This window comes from Ambystoma mexicanum, chromosome 2p (genome assembly GCF_040938575.1).
Source record: "Ambystoma mexicanum isolate Mex_15411 chromosome 2p, UKY_AmexF1_1, whole genome shotgun sequence".
In the NCBI taxonomy this organism is placed as follows: Eukaryota; Metazoa; Chordata; class Amphibia; order Caudata; family Ambystomatidae; genus Ambystoma; species Ambystoma mexicanum.
In genome coordinates this window covers 1,301,241,452-1,301,261,941 of record NC_090923.1, presented here as the reverse complement: position 1 = coordinate 1,301,261,941, position 20,490 = coordinate 1,301,241,452, and the positions used below count along the sequence as shown (strand labels likewise).

At 48.3% G+C, this 20,490-nt stretch overlaps 1 protein-coding gene across 3 annotated transcripts in view; it reads right to left on the bottom strand.

The window, feature by feature from the left end:
* RSPH10B (radial spoke head 10 homolog B) overlaps nucleotides 1–20,490 on the bottom strand; it is a 765,802-nt gene that overhangs the window by 667,460 nt on the left and 77,852 nt on the right. For all 3 annotated transcript variants that reach the window (XM_069645637.1, XM_069645638.1, XM_069645639.1), the window contains exon 2: nucleotides 13,094–13,405. In XM_069645637.1, the coding sequence (XP_069501738.1) occupies nucleotides 13,094–13,353 (260 nt within the window). In that variant the 5' untranslated portion in view covers nucleotides 13,354–13,405. The remainder of the gene's footprint in view (nucleotides 1–13,093; nucleotides 13,406–20,490) is intronic.

Sequence of the window (20,490 nt, the reverse complement as noted above, 5' to 3'; positions counted from 1 at the left end):
CTTCCTGACATTCTTCTGACCACTCGAAAGCCACTTCCTTCCTAGTGAGCATTCATCAAGGTTCACTCACCGAATCAAAGTTCTGTATGTATCTCGTGCAATAACTGGTGAGACCTAGAAAAGAGCGCAACTCGGATACATTTGTAGGGGGCTTGGTATTCGTGAGCGTAGCTACTTTTTCGGGAGTCTGGCATCATTCCTTGCGCTGAGAATATGTGCACGAAGAACTGTAGATGCTCTTCCGAAACTCACACTTCTCCTTGTTCAGGGTTAGATTTGCGGCCTCAAATGCCATGCACACTCTTGCCAGGGTATTGTCATGTTGCTCTTGATCTTTGCCGAACACCAAAATGTCGTCACTGTAATTCAAGCAATTTGGTATGTTTTTGATAACACTGTAAATTTCAAGGACACTCCAAAACGTAATCTCTTATATCTGAAGAGTCCTAAGTGAGTGATGAAAGTGGTAATGTATCTTGACTCTTTGCTTTACTCCAACTGATGCTAACCCTTGTTGAGGTCCAATTTGGAGAAGATTTGAGCCCCATTTAGCAAGTGGATCATGTCTGTTATTCTTGGGGCCTGATGTCTCTCTCTCAGGATTGCTTCATTGGGTCTGCACATGTCAACACAGATTCTAATGTTGTCTGATCCTTTCTTCGGGACCGGGGCTATGAGCGAGACCCACAGGGTGGGACCATCCGCAGGTTCGATAATATCCTGTTCTAGTAAATGGTGCAGTTCCTCCTCTACCTGCTTCTGAATGTTTATTAGGATGCCCCTATAGTGTTGTGCTGCTGGGCACACTTCCGGGTTGTGAAAGCAAGCGTCCCCAAAAGGCAGTACCCTCCCCACGATGAGAGGCAGTAAAGGACACACCCCAGGAGGGAATGAAACCAGGACCAAGTGCGGGTGATGTAAAGGGTTTTTTATCTAACCAATATAGGGCATGCAAAGGACTCTGCAAGCTCCGAGAGCGCTCTGTCTGACAATAGCAAAGACAGTCATATTTATTACAAAACTACGTCATAAATCCTGCAAGCTATAGGGGGCACAAAAGTCACGGGGATTGGGTGGCGTTGACTAAACTATAGGTGATGCATCAATGAGCTGCTCCAGGATTGGTGCACATCTGCGTGGTGCCAATGTGGGGCGGAAGGGTCAGCTGGGCTCGTCGGGGTGGAGCTGCCAGGCCGGACGTGGTTTGTGTCGATGATTGGTGACTGCTCTAACACTTTGCCCTTGTGGCCACACACACAGAGACACTCATCACATTATATGACTCCAGTTGTCCTGAAAATCCTACAACAGGTTAATCTATGATCACATGAGAGACAAGGGAAACAACATGCAATGAGAAACTTCACCAATACATCAGTGTACAGTTGCTGTTGACCTCTCGACCGGGTGTCATAAATCCAGGTGTCTTGTCAGAGGGCACGGGGTGAGCTGCCTTGTCATTTTATTCTGTTAGATGTGGTGAGAGATCACTTTACGATATGTTGGTAAAGGGGTGGATAACTGTCTCTATGGCCCATTAACTTGGGGTGAACTGGAGTACCATTGGATCAGTAAGGGCACATTTCTGGCCCCTCGAGGCGGTGGGATTTAGGACCAGGTTGTACATAATTCATTTGGCCAAACTATGGCGGCCTCTGACATGGGGCAGGTAAATACTTGAACGGGGTCCAGCAGGAATGTGGGGAGGTGAGGCTGTGCTGACGAACACCAGCAATCCCTGGCGGGCCTTGGCGGGAGGAGGGGGAGATGGCCTTGTAGCTCTAAGCGATTCTCTGTTCCTGGACTAAACAATATACCATAAGGGGAGACAATTATAACAATGAATAGCATTAGGGTGATTACAAAATTTTTTTACTGCTTCACACGTAACAATGGGGGTCTGCAGTGAGACATGTATTATATAACGTTACTTGAACACATATTGATAATTCACAGGACATATAAACGAATAACAACGTGAGGTAGCATCAGGTTGGATTGTATACGTAGGATCAGAGAAGTAATATGTTTGTTTACATTCTTGTTCATAGCAAAAGCCGGTTCAATGCCCGTGATGGCTATTACACTTTTTAAACCATGTTTCACTACATTTCACACAAGTATTCTCTGTAACGCTTTTCAGTTTATCCTTTTTACATTAGCAGCAATCATTAGACAGTATAAGGCGGAATCTAACAAGCCCTTTCATTAGACCTTCAAAGCACATGGTATTTTGCAGTGGCAGGGGTTCATGGAGAAAGGTTATTGACACCATATATTTTAAATGTTGGGGGTTAGGTGCAGGGTCGAGACTTGTTGGATTGGGATGGTTCTTGTTATTTTCCAGACTCGGGCTGCAAGTCAGGTCACTTCTAGGACAGTAATGTACTGCGGAAGGTAAATGATACAGTGTTTGTTCTGATATTTGTGTGTGTCTGGTTGCTCGTGAGAACGGCCCTTCAGCGGATCAGCCATGGGGTGGAGGCGCAGGGGGGAGTGCATGGCTCCCTGTGCGCAGTGAGCGGGGGCCAAGCTTCAGCTTCCGCAGGCAGGCTGTTTCATTTGGGCTTTGGGCATTACATCTAAAATGGATACTTAGTGTTTTCAAAATGGTGTCTATGGTATGTTACAGTATGAGTCGATTGGCCCCGTGTGTCGATCAGCAGCCATCCTGCCTCCCAGGCCCAGGTCCATGGGGGGCCGCTGACAAGTCACGAACCTCACGGAGGTGGGGTATGTGGGGGAGGGGGTCCTATAGACCTGTCCTCCAATACAGTTGATATGCAGGCTTATTCGTCTGTCCTTTAGTTTCCCTGGTCCCTTGAATAACTTGGGGAATAGCTGTTTCATCTTGTCTGGTGCATCAAGGTATTTGTGGGCCATGAGCCAATATAGTATCTGGATTAGCCCCATATCCAGGGCAGCTCTAAAACTGAGAATGCTCCCGCTCACAGCAGCGGCTTCCAAATGTGAGGACTCATGGTGACAACAGTAAGAAAGACAAGTGATCACAGTTCAACGGTGTTTATTTAACTGTATGCAGGGTGGAAAAACGCATAATCTAAACCTAAATCTAGGATGGGAACAAGCGTTTACCATCAAATGAAAAATAAGGGAGTCCTTGTAGCGTTGTGTCAAATAATAAAGGCCTATACTAAGAAACCTATTGCCAAACCTCACAACTAATACAAAAAGGGTGTGGGATAGTTTTTAAGAAAAGAAGAGTTTGTAAATAATATGTCAGGATGTGGTAGCTTGGAACTCCGTTCCCCACATTTGAAGCACAGGTAAGATGGAAGCTTGGAGCACAGCACACACTCAAGCTTTTCCAGCACGAGTTAACAGTTCCAATGGCAGCAATCAGGACCGTTGATGGAAAAGTCTCGTTCCTCTTGAAAGTCTCTTGCATTCGAGGGTCTGATATACTCTCAAAACAAACAAACACAAAGTTCTCTTTCTCATTTCACGTCGAGTGATGGTTTCACCCTTGGGTCGCCCTCTTCTGGGCTGACCCTTCAAAAACAGTTCCTCTTCTTAATGGTTTTTGGGTGATGACTTCACCCCTGGATCTCCCTTGTTCGGGCTCGGACCCGTCTCGACTGTTGGCCTCCCTTGGCCGGGTTTCCTATGGCTTTCAACAAGTCTTCTGCTATTGTTCTCACAAAACTTCTGTTCAACAGTTCGCTGTGAACATCCCCTTCTCGGGTTCACTTGATCAGGGTGAAAACAGCTCACCTTTGGGTCCCCGTTTTCTGGGGCTTTGACCCTTCTTTGACAAGCGGGACAGTGTACTTCTCCTGTTTTATAGTGTCTCTTGGTTTCTCCCTCCATCGTGCTCGGATTCCAAAATGACCAGCGGGACAGTGTACTTCTCCTGTGCCCTCCTTAACGTCTCAGTGTCTTTTCAAACAGTTCATAGTGGACATTCCTTGCCTTTGCCAACACACTGTTTCTCGGGACTTTAGACTTTGCCCCTTCTCTTTAGCACACCTCTTCTGAGTTTACTCTTGCCAACTTCACATTCCCTTTCAATGTAATGTTCACGGGATTTGCTTTCCCCTTTTACTTTCACCATGCAGGATTTACTGCCCTTACTTTCTCAAGTTTCTAGATCAAAGTCTTTCGATTGTACGAGGACTTTACTAGACCTTCAGTATGACCACTTTGACCTCTTCTGGTTGCTCTCATATGGCCTTCTGGTTTCTGCAGTTTTGCTCAAAGGGGGATCGACCAGAGTCTCTCGGAGTGACAGCCACGTGGTGCCGGTTGCCTCTATAGCTGGTCTCCCCTCTCAACACTTTTACAGTTCTTTCATAGTTCGTTGCAGTTCAAACTTGCCACTTTGCGTTCCTCATTCAACACAGACCGGTTCTTATCGGTTCTCCCCTCGACTCACCAGCTGTGATGAACCGCTTGGCTTTCTGCTTTACTAGAGTCAAGGCCGGTACCACAGTAGCAGGAGTTTCCCTCTCTCCCGCTTATCAGCATCGACACGCTCCATGTACCGTTGACATCTGCTGCAAGACACTTGTGCTATTGTCCGCGGTCTTAGGTTCTCCTTCACGAAGGTTCCGCGGGTCTGTGATGAAAAAGGCAAGGTCACTTCTCTCCTCGCAACACTCTCGCTTCCCGCTGCCTTCCTCCTTTTCTTGAACTGCTGCGCTTGAATGCCTGTTTCGTCATGCAGTCTGCAGTGTTAGTAGTGTGCTCTCTTGCTCCACCTTTTATCCCTGTGGGAAAAGGAAAGGGCTGTCAGGTGTGTGTGGTTATCGCCAGTAATTACCGGACTCTGCCTGACCCTTGGGTTGGGACATGTCAGGTAAACAGCTTCACCATTAGTCTGTTTTCTATCACAGTAACAAAAAGTATTCGTATTGAAAAAATATGGTGTTAGAGGTTTCGATTGTCCTATGGGGTAGGATGGGGAAGGTTTGCAAAATGGGCAAGAATGACCGGGATACAGAATAGAACATAGGGAATCGTGGGACCGGTAGTATTCTGTCATAGGAGATTGGGGTTTCAAAAGAGGACAACCAGAGAGACAGGATTGGCAAGGTTTTCTGGGTAAGATGAAATAGCACGGTTCGTGACATGAACAAAGGGGATTGTGGGAATCATAGTGTTTTGTCCAATCAGGTTGGAATGCGGAAAATTATAATCAGAGGGACGGGAAGAAGAAGGAGGGGGAGTATTCGAATGGAGACCGGTGAAACAATGATTCTGGGAGTTATGCTTTTTGGGTGTAACCAGGTTTTTGGACCTTAGAGGATTGATTATGTACAGAGGGGATGTTGGATCGGGGCAGGGCAGTTCTAACGGGAGGAAGGGAAGCCGATGTAATACAGCCCATGAAAGCCTCAGATATCTCGCGCTTCTCTCCTTCTCTGGCAAGATACTGCATATGCCTTTGGGTATTCTCCTGAGCACAGCCCCAGGCTCCTCTACCCAGGTGATCTTTTCCCGCTTGTCTGCCTTTCGGGTCGGGATGAGAGAAGGTACCCCCTTTTCTAGGCTACCTGAATAAGGGACTCTTGAGGTTTCCTAGGTGAGATACCCTCAGGTATTTCACACACCACATGTACGGGCAGTGTCTTAGAAACACCTGTGTACTTGCATTCTGCCATAAAGCAACCTTTGCACAGTAATGGCATCCTGGACCCATTTGGGTCGATGTTTACTTTTGCTGGTTTAAGTTTTGGGGTCTTTTGGATCTTCCCATAAACCTCTGCACTAATGACATTCACGGTAGCTCCCGTTTCTATGAGGAATTCCTTTGACAGACCTTGTGTCTGTAGCAGCAGTACAGGGCTGTGTTCTTTGGCAGTGGGATTCACCAAAGCATACAGGTAGCCTTTCCTTTTCATTTCTTCCTAGCTAGATTGACTGGTTTTCTGCTTTCTCCGGACCTCTTCGGCCGACGAACTACTGGATCTGCTGTCTCACATTGACTGTTCTATTAGGTATCTCACGTACCTCCTGGGCTTCCAATGTGACCTTGATCTTGAAGATCGACTGGTGTGCCACTCTGCTAGCAGTTTGTCATCTCTATGACTCTCCCCTCCCCTCTCCTTGTGACATCTGTGAGTGGGGTTCATATGGTGCCTGTGGTCCTCTTTCGTCCGAGCCGACCCAGATTGCATGCTCTCACTTCTGGACTAACCGCGTGATTTGCAAAAGACTGCTTTAAAATGGCCTTTCCCTCTGCATGCAGTGCACTACTGAGCCAGAGCCGGGCACGCGCCTTCATGTGGATATTCGTAGACACAGCTGTAGCAAAACGGGTCATTGTTTCCTTGTGGCATTGACAGTGCAGTGTGAGACACCTGAAGGTGTCTCACCTGCCAATCCCTGGGGATCTGTCATCCAGGTGGCCAGGACACGGCCATCGCTTTTGGATCCAGTTCCTGCTGTGGACCAGTGCGGGAGGATCACCTGGATGAGGGGTCCTCAGGGAGTGGAAGTGGGACACCGCAGGGTGAGATGCGGTATCCCCTTCCCTATGACACCTTTTCCCCGTCCTACCAAATAGGATACCTGGGAACTCAACCCCACCCCACTTTCCCAACATGAGCACCTTCCCAAGGACAGCTCACTGTGAGAGAAAATGGACTAACACCTGAGCCGTACACCTGACATGTCCCAACACAAAGGTCAGGCAGAGTCAGGCATTTACTGATAATTACACACACCTGACTTCCATCACACTTCCCCACATGGATAAAAGGCGGAGCACAAAAGTACACTCTGATCAAGGCAAAACACATGAGGAAGTGGCAGTTTAATACGAGGAGAAAGACGGCAAGACCAGAAAGGGTTGCGAGGAGGGAATTGCCCTTGGCCTTTTCGAAGGAAAACCGCTTCTTTTACGAGCCCTTGAGAATAAGAAACATAAGACCGGGAATTAAAGCTGAAGAAAGATGCATTGTGTGTCGAAAGTACCTCGGGCTCTCCCGCATCGATAGACGAGGCGGGGAAGAGCGATTACCGCTGTGGTACTGTCCTTGGCTCCTACAACAAAGCAGCGCCAGTAAAGTCAACACAGCCGGTGAGTCGGAGAGACTGATACTAGACCAGACCGGTCTGTGTTAGGACCAAGGTTGCAAGCAGCAATATTGCATGAAGAAATCTGCAAAGAACTGAGTGCAAGGCGTATGTGATGAGCGACACAAATATAATTGAGCGACACAAATATAATTGAATATCCAAGGAGTGACTGAACTTCTGAAACCAACATAGATACCATATACAGAGTGGTCTGGCACCACGTGGGTGCTCATTCAAAGGTTTCTGTTAGGTAACCAACTGAGAGTGTAAAATTGTGAACTGTGAAATCGAAGTGCTCCTGCAATGGGTCAAGCCAAACCCTGTGCACATTTGAAAGTCTTTGATAGCTAGTACGAACTGTAATTGGTCCGAGCCCGGTTGAGGGAGACTAGTTATGTAAAAGGGATCTGAGTGGGATCCGGGGTGAACCGTGAGTCGCCCGAGAAAAGATTGGAAAAGAGGATCTGAGCCCAGAAGAGGGCGATTCAAACTAAAGATTGTGGTAGAAAAGGGATCTGAGCCCGGCTGAGGGGGATCCAGAGTGAATCGCTCAACTTGAATATTTGTAAAGGAACTTTTAGTTGTTTTGGCACATCAGGCCGTCTGAATCAAGAGACTTTGATAACTTAAGAGACTTGGGCACAGAAGACCCTGATGTTGATAAAGGAACTGTGTTCTCATGCCGAAGAAGCCCAAGAGTATGCTATGCTCGAGTGAACAGCCTTGTCCCGTGCAGAAAAGGTGGGGAAGGCAGGCCAACGGCCTAAACATCCTGACTTAGCATTTTTGTGAACACTTCTTTCTTTTTCATGAACATTACCCCACACTATTTGCAAATTAGCGATAAGGATTGGCAATAGGTTTTTTAGCATAGGCCCTTTTATTTTGACGAGACTGCACTATGACTGCATTATTATTATTTGATGGCCATAGCTGGCTCCCGTCTTAGATTTAGGTTTAGATAGGCGTTTATCACACCCTTGATAAAGTTTAATAAACACCCTTGAACTGTGGTCACTTGTGTCTGTCTTACTTTGATACCATGCCTTCCTTACAGCAGTCACCTTGTGAATGGCCTCTGATGACGGCATTGACACTTTGACGTTCCCCATGGCTTCCACTTGTTGCTCCAGCGCCATGTCAGACCTGCCCAGTTTTAGAATCTCATCAAGGGATCGTTGTTCCTGTAAAAGGCGTTTGCGGGACACGGGAGACCCGCAGCCAGCAATGATTTGAGGCCTCAGCGCCTCTTCATTCGAGTAGTTGTTGAAGTCACAATGTTTCATCCTCACACATAGTCGCATCACAAAGGCGTCAATGGACTCCCCTTTATACTGTTTGGTGTTGTGGAGTATGTGGCATTCGTAGTCAACATTGGTGTGTGGAGTAAAATACTTGGTGAGGACATCTCTAAGTGCTGTGTATGAGTCTGTGGTGCTAGCTGGAATTTCATCTACTACTTACATTCGGCCCAATGGCCAGTTGTCATGCCTGGCCCCCCAAACCCTCCCCATTCCGGTCTCACCCACGCTTCAAGGAGTGTCTGCCATTCTACAGCCTATAGATCTGTTTCCAGCCTCTTCTATGCGCGCTAGAGGCTTTTTGGGAAGTCACCATGGCAACACGTCCTTACTTCTAGACGCCGTTTGACAGCCCGGTGCACTGACTCAGGAGTATTCACGTGACACCGTATCAGCGTTTCCTGACCAACGCCGACTTCTCTGTTCCCTTAAAGCACAGCTCATTCTGCACCCGGGCGCTTCTGAGTAAAGTTCCTGACTTGAAGTTACTAGTTTTGATTTCATTATCTCTTCCGCGGATTACTGTTGCCGAACCTGTGTGGCCCTGGATTCCTGCTGCCTAGTCTATTATCATTGCCATGCCCAGATTCCTTGACCTACATCAGCCTGTTTATCTGGACACCTTTTGCCTTCCGTTTTGTCATTGTTACCTGCATGCACGGCATTGACATCGGCCTACTTGTCGACTTCACTTGAATCTTCCAGTGTGAGTCAGAGTACTTGCTCCTCCGTGGTAAGCCATTCTTACCTGTTCTCCTGCTACTTACTTCATTGTAACCCAGACTCCTCTCCTCATTGTTTTGCTTATGTGCACGTGACATTAGGACGCTTTGCTGTAAAACGGAGTGTGTACCCACACGTCCCTAGTGCAGCCCTCGTGCCCATCGGGTTAGTCCCCTTACTAACCTACCCTTCCTTGTTTCTTTGCTTACTCTCCTTTTCACTGGACTCTCATTGAACTGCCAAACCTGACCATAGGTAAGCATACATCGACCCATATTAGGTATAGTTCAGTAGGGAAGGGGAGGGCAGATGGTGGGAAGAGCGAGGGGAGGTTAACTAAAGTCCCTGACCTGTCTCATTCTTATTCCTTAGGGGAGGTCAGAAGGAGGTGCTTGTACCAACTAGCGGACCCAGATACAACAATAACCAGGTTGGTGGAGGCTCTGCACAGTCTTCTATCCTGTCTTGTTGGGATACTTTCTGATCTTCCGTCTACCAACTAGCCACCCATAGCCCCTTGCTGTCAGCTGTTTGAATATTCGCTCTCTTATCAATGAACAGTGGTATGGCGAGCAGCCAGGTGGTGGGACTACTCCTACCTATTCCCAGCCTTCACTCCCTCCTTACCTCCACGGTCATTCACAGTTGTAGCACAATGCGTGTGGGCTTGGACACTGCCTGCATCCATGCAGTACTGCGTGTTCCACAGCTCATTAGGCCCAGGTAATATTGTTCCAGGCCCATAGCCTCCTTATTAGTGGTCGAACAGCCTTCTTTTCACTCGCCTGGTGCTTCAGCGCACTTGTGCTGTCCCAAAGCAGCCTCTGAGCGGGAACCAGAGCCTTCCAGTGCTCCTCTGCGGACTGATCACAGCGCTTCGGGCAGCGTGTGCAGCCCTCGCGGGCACACAACCTTCGTCATCAGTGTAGACTCGGATACGAGCAGGGACATCTCTATGGGGGGGCAAAAGGGACACATGCCCTGGGCCCCCCATCCTGGTGGCCCTGATCCTGGAGAGTGTCATGACTGACCCGAGAATAACACCACGTGCCAGCCTGGCTGGCTCCCCCTCCCTGGCCTTGACTTTAAATTAAAGTTCCTTCAGTAACTCAAAGAAGTAACTAAGCAACATAGTGCTCTAGTCGCTCTCTGTGCCCCCAACCCCACCGGGCCAGCTTTCTGATTTCGAGTTGACAGCAACAACTTGAGTTCTCTGCCTTGGATCATCATAAATCATTGTTGCAACTTGCAGGCCATGACTGGGCCTGACAGGGACCAACAATATAGCAATGCAACAATACAGTATTTGATACATTCTGTATAGTAACACAGAATGTGCAGTTTTCATTGGCTGCAGTGAAATGACATAGGGCGTGTTGTTGTTGCCACAGGAGGCAGCGCGGTGCCACCTAGTTTCACGAGTTGAAGACGGTGTCTAGGCGTGGCTTCGGGACCATCTTCAGACAGAGAGCCTGCCTGCTGCTGCCGCATGCGTGCGTCCTAGTTGGGCCCAGTGACTGGCTGCCACTGTCTGCAGTGTCAGTAGTGCCAGCAGCCAGCCAGTGTGCACTGTGCACTGGCCACCCACCCCCGAGCCAGAGGCCCCGACAGGAGACAGTCCCCTCCGGCAGGCAGCCGGAGGGGCAGGCAGCCCCTGCGTCATTCATGAATGGTGCAGGTGCATCCGTCAAGGTCTGCGAGCGGGTGCTATTCCGCCTGCCAGGTCAGACCTGGCAAGCGGAAAGGCACCCGCTCGCAGACCTCGTAGTTTGCCGGTCCGGAAACAACAGTACCGGCAAGCTTACCGGTTTCGTTGTTTCCGGACCGGCAAACTTATAATGAGGCCCCATGACTTTTAAAAAATGAGGGGTAGACACACTGGGCCTCATTAGGACTCCGGCGCTAAAGCACCATGGTCCATGCCGGAGTCCGCTATGGCGGAATGGGGAATTACCACCCCATTCCGAGGTTGGTGGGGCGGTAATTCCCCATGCCGCCATGGCCCTTCCCCATTCCCATTTTTGCCCCATAGGGCTCAATGGGAATGGAGAAGGCGCTAATTACGGTACCGTAATTAGCACCAAGGTCCCTTTGCGGGTCCTTACTTTAACAGCTGGTAAAACCAGCCATTAAGGTCGGGTCCCGCAAAGGGACCTCGTAATTAGGCGCTAAGTGTTTAACAGCGCCACAGCCTTTTACGGCGCCATTAAACACTAAGCGCCTGGGTCATAATGAGGCCCATTGCATATTGTTAAAGGGAGCAGGACACTCTACTGCAGAAATGTTTCTGTGGTAAATGATTTTACATCCCGTTTTTAATAACAACAAAAAACAGGTGTTTCAGGGTGTGCTCTGTGCCATGGAAGGGAGGAGTGACAAGCAAACTCACAAACAGTAAAAGATGTGGGGGTTGGAAAAGGGGTCGCAAAATGATGACCCACAAAATAAAGACCCTGATCCATTCCTAAAATGTGCAGTTCAGTTCCCTCCTGATCTAATCCCTATCACACTAAACATGACACACTGGTGGGAATTCTCAAAAAATGGTCCATCTAAAAGCGCAGGGGGATCCGTTTTGGGAAGTGTGCAGCTCACCATATTCTCAAAGGTGACCTCCGCATTTACAGGGGGCTGTGCTGTAGTGCAAATGATGCGCTGTCCAGCCCCCTTCAATACTAGTGTTGGACACCCGACAGTTATATTTTACAGGCTCCCAATGCCCACGTGGATCCTGGGAGCGCATTTCACCAGAACGGATTCTTAAACCGTGAAATTCCAACCAGAAAAAAACGCATACCTGCCCTGTTTGAGGGATAGGAATGCAGATGTGACATCCGCGGTAGAAACTGCGGCAGACACACAAAGAAAAATGCATGACAGTGTCAGAAATAAACCTGTCAGGATTCGCGCATGCCCTAAACCCGTTAAATGTGCTTCATTTATATACATTTAAAACCGCCTCCCATTTCCGAATTCCGAATGCTCTTTCAGAGGTGCAGAAATGCCCCAGATCTGCGCATGCGCCCGGAGGGGTAAAAAACGTGTCTGAATGTGCAAATCTAATATGCGCTTATTTAGACAGCTGGTGTGTATTGGGCTTTTCATTCTTTCGACGCAAGCGATGAGATACACTAGCGCATTTCAATACTTGCGCCAAAAATAGTTTTGAGAATCTGCCCAACTATATTCACTTCCCACTAGGTCAAACGACAGGCACACTTGTCTCGATAGGTGGAATTTGTTACACATGATGGAACTGCTGATATGCATTAAAGTTACTCTCAAAATGATAGCGCCTCATTACGAGTTTGGTGGTGTGGGGAAAAAGTGGAGGTAATTCAGTTACCTCCATTTCTTCTGCACGGCCAAATTACAAGTTTTGGTGGAATTAACACCGATGGAATTACTGGGTGGTAGGTCATTCCGCTGCTTTTTGGAGGAAAAGTGGAGGATGTACCTCCAGCATGATGCTGGAGGGGAAGCCTCCATTTTTCCTCCAAAAATTGGCGGAATTACCACTAGGTAATTCCACCAGTGGTAATTCTGCCAAAAATCCCCAATGGAATCCTATGGACCAAGCGATGGTAACAGCAAATCCGTTTAGTATCATCCTGGAGGATTTACCTCCGAAATACCACCAAACTCAATGAAGCCCTCTGTATTTCAAATAGACCGGCGGGAGTGTTTTATTACCGTGCTTGGTCAGATCGCGGTTATACTCAAGCGATAAGTGAACCAGTGAGAACAATGGCTTCTTAAAGAAAAACACTGCCAAACCCTAACAGCAAAATACATATTTACACAAGAAGATGTGCAGCTTCTGTTCTGTTTCTTAGCAACTCAGAACCAAACGTTGGAGTGGGGCATGAAACTCACAAATGGACCACAATGGATGCCTGTGCGCAAGCAACTGCAATTTAAAAAAGTCCAGAGAAATATTGCACTAACATATATGTGTTTTCGGTGTTATAGATGTTAATCCATCCGTGCACTTATGTTTATATGAGATTTCAAACGTGAGCTACCTTTCCACGATGAGCTGGGTGAGAATTGGCTTCTCGTAATATTCAGGTGTGAGCCGAACTTCGACTGGTGCTTCTTCTTCCGTTGCCAGCTCTTCCGGGACTGGCGATAGCAGGGGAACAGATGGTGCCTCTTCGATTGTAATTACTGACGCTGCTACCGAGGATACCTTGGAGCTTCCATCTTCAACCTTTACATCCGGGGCGTCGTGCACGTGCTTTTCGGCTTTTTTAGCCTCTGTTTTCTTCTTATCCTTAGCCATGGCCACTTACTTCCTCTGTGTGGGGCTACTCCGCGTGGCAGCAAAACGGCATCTGAAAAAAGGGCAATTAAGATCATTTTTAAAAAATATATATTTATTTTCAAATATACAGAATTTAAAACAAACAGTAGGCTATATATACAAGGAAATCTTAACACAGCAATCAACATAGAGCATCAGTACAATGCGGTCAGAACTATGTATAATAACAGTAAATACATTCAAAAAAGGAAACAACCTCTACCCCCTAACAACTCCATTCTGTGCAGCCCCCCACCTCACCCCAGCCCCACCCCGGTCCTTATTCACAACAAGCTGAGTCTAGTACAACATTAAAAACTTCCCCCAAATCTTCTCAAACAGTGAGATTGTCCTTTTCCCCCCTATATATAGATCTCTCCACCCCATGGACAAGAAGTACAAGGCATCAATGTAGCCCATACAAGTCTTGCAACGGGATACCATCGCGATGTACACATGTACTCACCGTAGAGACTACTTTTCCCCTCGTCCATTGTCACCTTTTCCTCCACACTTATGAGAGGTTATCCCCAGGACGAGGGGGGGGCGGGAGGGGACATGATGAGCAGCAGCATTAAAATCAAAACAGTGCTGGGGCAAACAAGCGCCCTTGCATGGGACCATACTCGCACATACCCCCGGCACAAAATGCCAGTCCATTTCTCTGCGAAATGTCACAGGCCAAGGGATTAACAGATGACTCAAAGCCAGATCATAAGTACCAAGGATCAGGAAACTAAAGAATTAGGGTTGGCTGAGGTAAACCGATGCAGAATAAATCAAATCAAACTTCCTTCTAGGACCATGGTACTCTGTCCTGCCCTCTCTCCCTTATGCTCCGCCTCCCTGATGCTGAACAAAAGATCACTTGCATTCTCTTGGGTTTTAAGTGCCCTGCACTTCTTTCTTGGCTGAGAAGTCTTAGTTATCAGGATCCCACTCTTCTGCTTCTTTTCCTTGATACCTTTGGCACAATCCCCCTGGGCCTTGCGTCATTCGGCTGTTGGGCAGTTGTTAGACTCTTTAAGCGCCTTCACAGGATAGCGTTCGGACTAGGGGTTGCTGTGCTTAACCCGTGTTAGGCTGCTGGAGACCATCTAGTCTTAGTCTCCTCCATCAAGTCTGGAGTCTCCCTTTTCTTCTTCCTTCTTTCCACTCCTCCTTTCCTCCTCTATAATGGTGGTCTTACTCCTCCCTTCCTCCGTTGTTCTGATTCTGCTCCTTTCCTCCTCATTTATTCACCAAGCTCAAGAAGGCCGCCAACCCTCCAGGTGGCTGATCCTCCCCTTCCACTTTCTCCTCCTCCTCCTCCTCCTCCTCCTCCTCCTCCTCTCTACTAATTTCCATCTCCTCCTTAATATTCTACTGCACTGCCACTTTTGCCTCCCCCATTCCTCCTCTCTGACAGTCTCTTCACCACCTCTCCTCCATCCCTTCACCTCTCTGTCACCTCTTCCATGTCTCATCTCTCTGATGCTCTCACCACTTTCTCTCCACTGCTTTGCCCCTCTATCACCTAAGCTACTTCTCACACTGATGTTCTTCCTACCTTATTTCCACTCCTTTACTCCCCTATAAATTCCTACTCTTTCCTACTTCTCTCCTCCTCAATGCTAAGACATGCTCTATCTCACTCCTATTACCTCTAGCTCACAACTCCTGCACCTTTACCGATTGTTAATTGTACATCCTAGTAGGCTGGACCACTGACACAGTAATTGCATGATTCAATTCAGCTGGGGTTTCTGGTAAGTAAGCATTAAGATTGGTCAGCTTGCTGCAAAACTACCAAACCCCAGAATGGGTCTGCAGCTCAAATATTATCTTGGTCGGCCTTCATCTAGGTTTCATCGCATGACTGCATGAAGCCAGGGCTTTTCTGGGAGGTCTAAACATTTGCTTCTTGGCGATGAGTGTTTTTTTTGTTTTTTTGTTGTTGTTCTTAAACTTTGTTGATTGAGTGATTTGCATCTCATCAACATTAGCCAAACACGGTTACATTATAATACAGCACTGAGTACCAGGTGATTGCATCATGAACATTTTAACATTGCCAGTTTGAGCATACATTCGGGCGATTAGGCATTATGGAGACATGTATTACCTGACGTGGCAACCCAGAGATGTCGAATGAGCTACCCACCAGCCCGCCTTCCCGAATCTCCCTCTTGGGATGTACTATACGTTGATGTCCGCACATGCTCCTCCCTAGTGGGAAGTCAATCCGTGGCGTTATCCCGGGATTCACCACGACCCTCGCCTTGGGACCCGAGTAAATAACTTGGATGGCTCTACGCATCTTCTCTCCCACTCCTATTTTCCTCAATATTGCAAACAGGAATCCCCACTCTACCCGATCAAATGCTTTTTCTGCATCTTAACTTAGAAGTGTGTGATCCCCATGGCCTCCTCCCACATGCTCCATGAGATCTAGAGTCTTTCTAACCGCATCCGGGCCCTGTCTTCCCGCTATAAACCGCATCTGATCTAGGTGTATTATCTGTGGTAATTTTTCCTCAAAGCGCGTCGCTAGTATATGTGTAAAAATCTTCTCATCAACGTTCAATAGTGAGATAGGGTGGTAAGACGCGCATTGCGAGGGGCCTCTTCCCTCCTTAGGGATCACTGAGATCAGTGCCTTACTAATGGTGTCTGGGGCCTCCCCTGTTTCTATGATGTGATTATACATCCACACCATGTGAGGCGACAAGGTTCCCGAGAATTTTTTGTAGAATCCTATAGGGTATCCATCTTCCCCTGGGGCTTTACGATTGGGGAGGCGGGATATTGCTTCTTGTACCTCTTCTATTGTTATGGGGCTTTCCAAATGTTCCGTTTCTAAGTTAGTAAGTGTGTTCATGGCTATCTTGTCAAGGTATTCCCTTACCACCATTTCGCCCCCCTGTGTCTCGGACGTATAAAGGGTTTCGTAGTACTGGGCAAATCCCTCCGCTATCTCTTTGGGTGAGTCTCTTGTGCCCCCCCCCAGGGCTCATAAGGGATGTCACCCACCTTTCCGCCCTCTGTGCTCTGAGCCTCGCTGCCAGCAGCGCATCCGCTTTATCCCCCTTCTCATAGTATTTCTGCTTGAGGTATCTCAATTTCAACATGATTTCTACCATTCCCACTGCTTTCAGTTCCGCTCTTTTAGAGTGTATCAGTTCTCTGGTCTCCTCAGTGTTCCCCTCCGTCGTATGCACCCTCATCTCCCCTTCCGCTATCTCTTTTCTCAGTCTCTCCTCTATAAGGTTCCTCTCCATTTTACGTCTCGCCCCCTCTCTGATGAGTAGCCCTCTCCAGGTCGCCTTCCCTGCATCCCAGAGCACCCATTACTCACTTCCCCATTATCGTTCAATTCAAAGTATTTGGTAATTGCCTCCCCTAGTTGTTTAGTGAAGAGGGGGACCTTCCAAAGGGTTTTATTGCAACAGCAGCTGCTATCTGGCCTATAAAGCCCGGCAACATCGAGGGACATGAGGACCATGTCGTGGTCGGTCCAACCCACGGGTCTGATTTCACTATGGTTCATTCTCGTCCCCTGGTCTCTATTAATGAGAAGGTAATCTATCCTAGTGTAGGTGCGGTGTGGGACAGAATAAAATGTGTACCCCTCTTCCCCCGGGTGTTGCTCCCTCCAAACATTGATTAGGTCACGGGTTGCTAGTGTGCGTCCCAAATGTCTGTGTCTGGATTCCGTGTCTCCATGCAGTGTGGTCCCCATGGTCTTCTTATTTCTAGCTTCGTCAGCCCATGAGATGAAGTCTCCCCCTATTATGTAGATGTCTGATTCGTACTCCTGTATCGCGTTGAGGGCACTCGATATGAACTGTGCCTGTCCTTGGTTGGGGGAATATAGCACCACCAGGCGTACCCTTGTCCCCTCCAGGATCCTCTTGAGTATCAATAATCTACCCTCTAGGAGGTGGGTGGTCCTGCAGTCCCTTAATTTACATTGTGGATCACTATGCCGACTTCCCCCTTTTTGACCATCCCTGATGCCCAATGAACCTGGCCAATACCTGCCCCTCTTATTGCTGGCTTCCCTCCATGTATCAGGCGCGTCTCCTGTAAGAAGAGTACATCTAGGTGTGCTTTACGGAATTCTCTTGCAACTAAAGATCTCTTGGTCGGGGAGTTGAGCCCTTTCACATCAGCGTTCCCACCCGCAGACCTCTTGCGGCATCACCTCTTCCCATCACTAGTGTCTGTCATCAGCTTGACAAGTGACTCCACATTCCAGTATTCTTCGTTAAACCGGGAGTAACATTCCATTCCTGCATTGTCTCTGTCCAGAGAGCCATAACATTTGTGAGAATCCCCTAACAACTTTTTAACTAAAAGCAAGTGCTGTTTAAGTCCGATCGTGATCTTGAAGACACCTGCCTCCAACCGGAAGGTCAGCTTGGAGCGGAGTGTTCTGCTTCTCTCCGGCTTTCCATTGACTGTCTTGTGAGTTTTCACCAATTACCTTTCTGTCTAGTCTTTGTGTATTTCGTTCCCTAGGTTCTTGCTCAGGCCTGCTGTCCTGTGTAGCGAGGTTCTTGAGGGGCGCAGGTCCATTGAGCCTCATGTACTTCCTCCCCGTTTGTCCTCTCCTTCTCTGTGGGTCCAGAGCTGGTCTCGACTTCTCGCTACTCGTGGATGGGCCCCGTGGGCTCCCCAGCTCCACCCCGAGGTCCGCTGTTAGGTGGCTTAAGGCCTGTTCAGCTTCTTCTGCTGAGGTTAGGCGGTACTCCACCATCTCCACTTCAAATTCCAATGGGAACGGGTAGCCCCATCGGTATCTGATCCCCTCATCACGCAGCCATGTCGTAAGGGGTCTACATGCTCTGCGCCTGGCCAGGGTGAGATTCGAAAGATCCTGGTATATTGCCACTTTGGAGCCCTCAAATTCTATTTCCCTCAACTTTTTGGCTCTGTTCAAGACCTCGGATCTGTCTGTATATCTCAGAAATTTGACGACTATCGAGCGGCGGCCATCCCCATATGGTCTACCTCCACTATGCACTCTTTCAATCTGCATAGACTTGCCCCCTTCTGCCTCGAAAAGCTGGTTTATCAGCACCTGGACTTTTTCCTCCACCTGCCTCAGGGTCTCTCTTGCCAGTTCTGTGAGTCAGAGTATCCGTAGATTGTTGCGCCGCTCCCTACTTTGCAAATCATTCATTTTGAGCATGACCTCGTCTTCGCGGAGTTCTATTTCTGACATTCTAGCGTCCAGTTTCATCTCAACCATATCGGCATTCAGTTGGTTGTGCTCGAGATTCTCAACTTTATTTTCAACTGTAGTCATTCTCCCCGTTAGGTCCGTTAGTGAAGCCTGTATATCCCACGAGGGCTTTGATCTCCGCCAATATATGTCTGATGTCTTCTTTAGTGAAGAACCTTGACGTGTCCATGTTGGTCAGCATTTCCTTCACAGTTTCCCCAGCCTTCTTTGCCATGACCCCTTGCTCACTGGGGGGGGGGGAGGAATCTCACCTATCCTCAGACAGTGATGTGTCTCTGTGCGTGGTGGCCTTCTTGTGTATGCTGCTGTGGAGACTCTAGTGCAACTGGGTGGCAATCCTCACCGCTTTCGCCATGCCTCTGTATTACTTCAGGCGGTGGGGCGTGACTTGGTTGTCACTCCGGCGAGAGTGGGTTGTCACTGTGGGCCATGTGGGTCGTTTTTTCCCCAGTTCGTCTTCTGTTCCCACTCCCCCGTGGTGCGGCGTGCCCTCTGCCAGCCAGTACTCGAGGGGGCTCTTCACTATTTGACTCATCCCCGGCGGTCTGTGGGGCCCTGGCCTGCCCGTAGTGTTCTCTTTGTTGCCTCTCCCTGCCCCTGAAGGTATGGAGTGAGGGGGATCCTCCAGGCACTGTGGCCATTTATCCTGGCTGCCCTTGCCTAATGCTTCCCACCTCTTTCACCTTCATTCAGTGGGGGTTTCTTGTGATGGCGCGGGGCTATGCAGGTTACGGCGCCAATTTCCGGGCTGTCCAGCTCTGCCTGGGTTGCCCTTGCGCTCCAACTTCCAGCTCCCTTCTGCTTCAGTCCTATGGTGTCACACTTTAACACAACTTGAAAAAGGATACAGACTTATAAAGGATACAGAATCATCATCCACCTTGGGAGCCCCTTTGCTCTGGGATATCTTGAACGCGATGTTAACAGAACTTTCCCCCCCAAGAGCGCAGCCTGTAGAAATAAACTATAACTAACAGGCCAGGGGCTTGAGTGAAAAGGCAGGAGCAGCGACAACAGAGCTAAGGGAACAAAGCAAAACGATGGTTCAAAGGAGCAGCCAGAATTACCAAAGTGCAGCAATCACCCACCCGCAATTACCCTCTCTTACCTGCTTAGTCAAAAAGAAGTCCCGTAAACCTATGTGAGTTCAGCAAAGTGGTGACAAGGTGAAGAAGGAAGAAAGTCTCAGTTGAAGGAAGTCTGTGCAATAATCCACCTAACCCGAACGGCACGAGGGCGCAACTAGATAGTCCAAATATAATCCCCAAGGAATTCAGCAAAGCGTCCCCGAAGTGAAAATAGCCAATCCAAGTAGTGACCAACAAATCAGGAGAGCGTCCAATCGGTCACTTCGATGTGTAGAGCAATGTTTCTTGTGATGAGAGCAGCGTTGTTGATAGATCCAGAAAAGGAGTGTTTTTGTGGGCTTGTGAAATACGTGAGGGTGAAGGGTTCAGAAAGCCAGTGGAGTTAGCAGCCAGTAGAGAGAAAAGAAACTTGAATAGAAGTCCAGTTCAGATTTTCCTAATGTTCTGAATTGCGTTGAACTTGAGGTTAGCAAATTCCAAGGCGTCACAACAAACAAGGGCAAGAGGGAAACAGTCCCGTTTGGAAAAGCCATGAGTTCGTTTACCAAGGGAAAACAGCCGAGGGAAATGGCGCCAGGAGTCGTAGGGGAAAAACGTTCAAGAGTAATCCTTAAAGCATGAGCCGTGTCCAGGAAACACAGGAATCAGGATATCAATAAATCGGGCACTCGAATGAATTACTTAGTTTAGGAGCACCCGTTGCAGGGATACGCCGTACTAAATACTGGTATCATTTCCAGGACGCAGGACACGTTGCGTGCGCTTCACGTGACTGCGGGAAGAAGGAATGCTGGATAA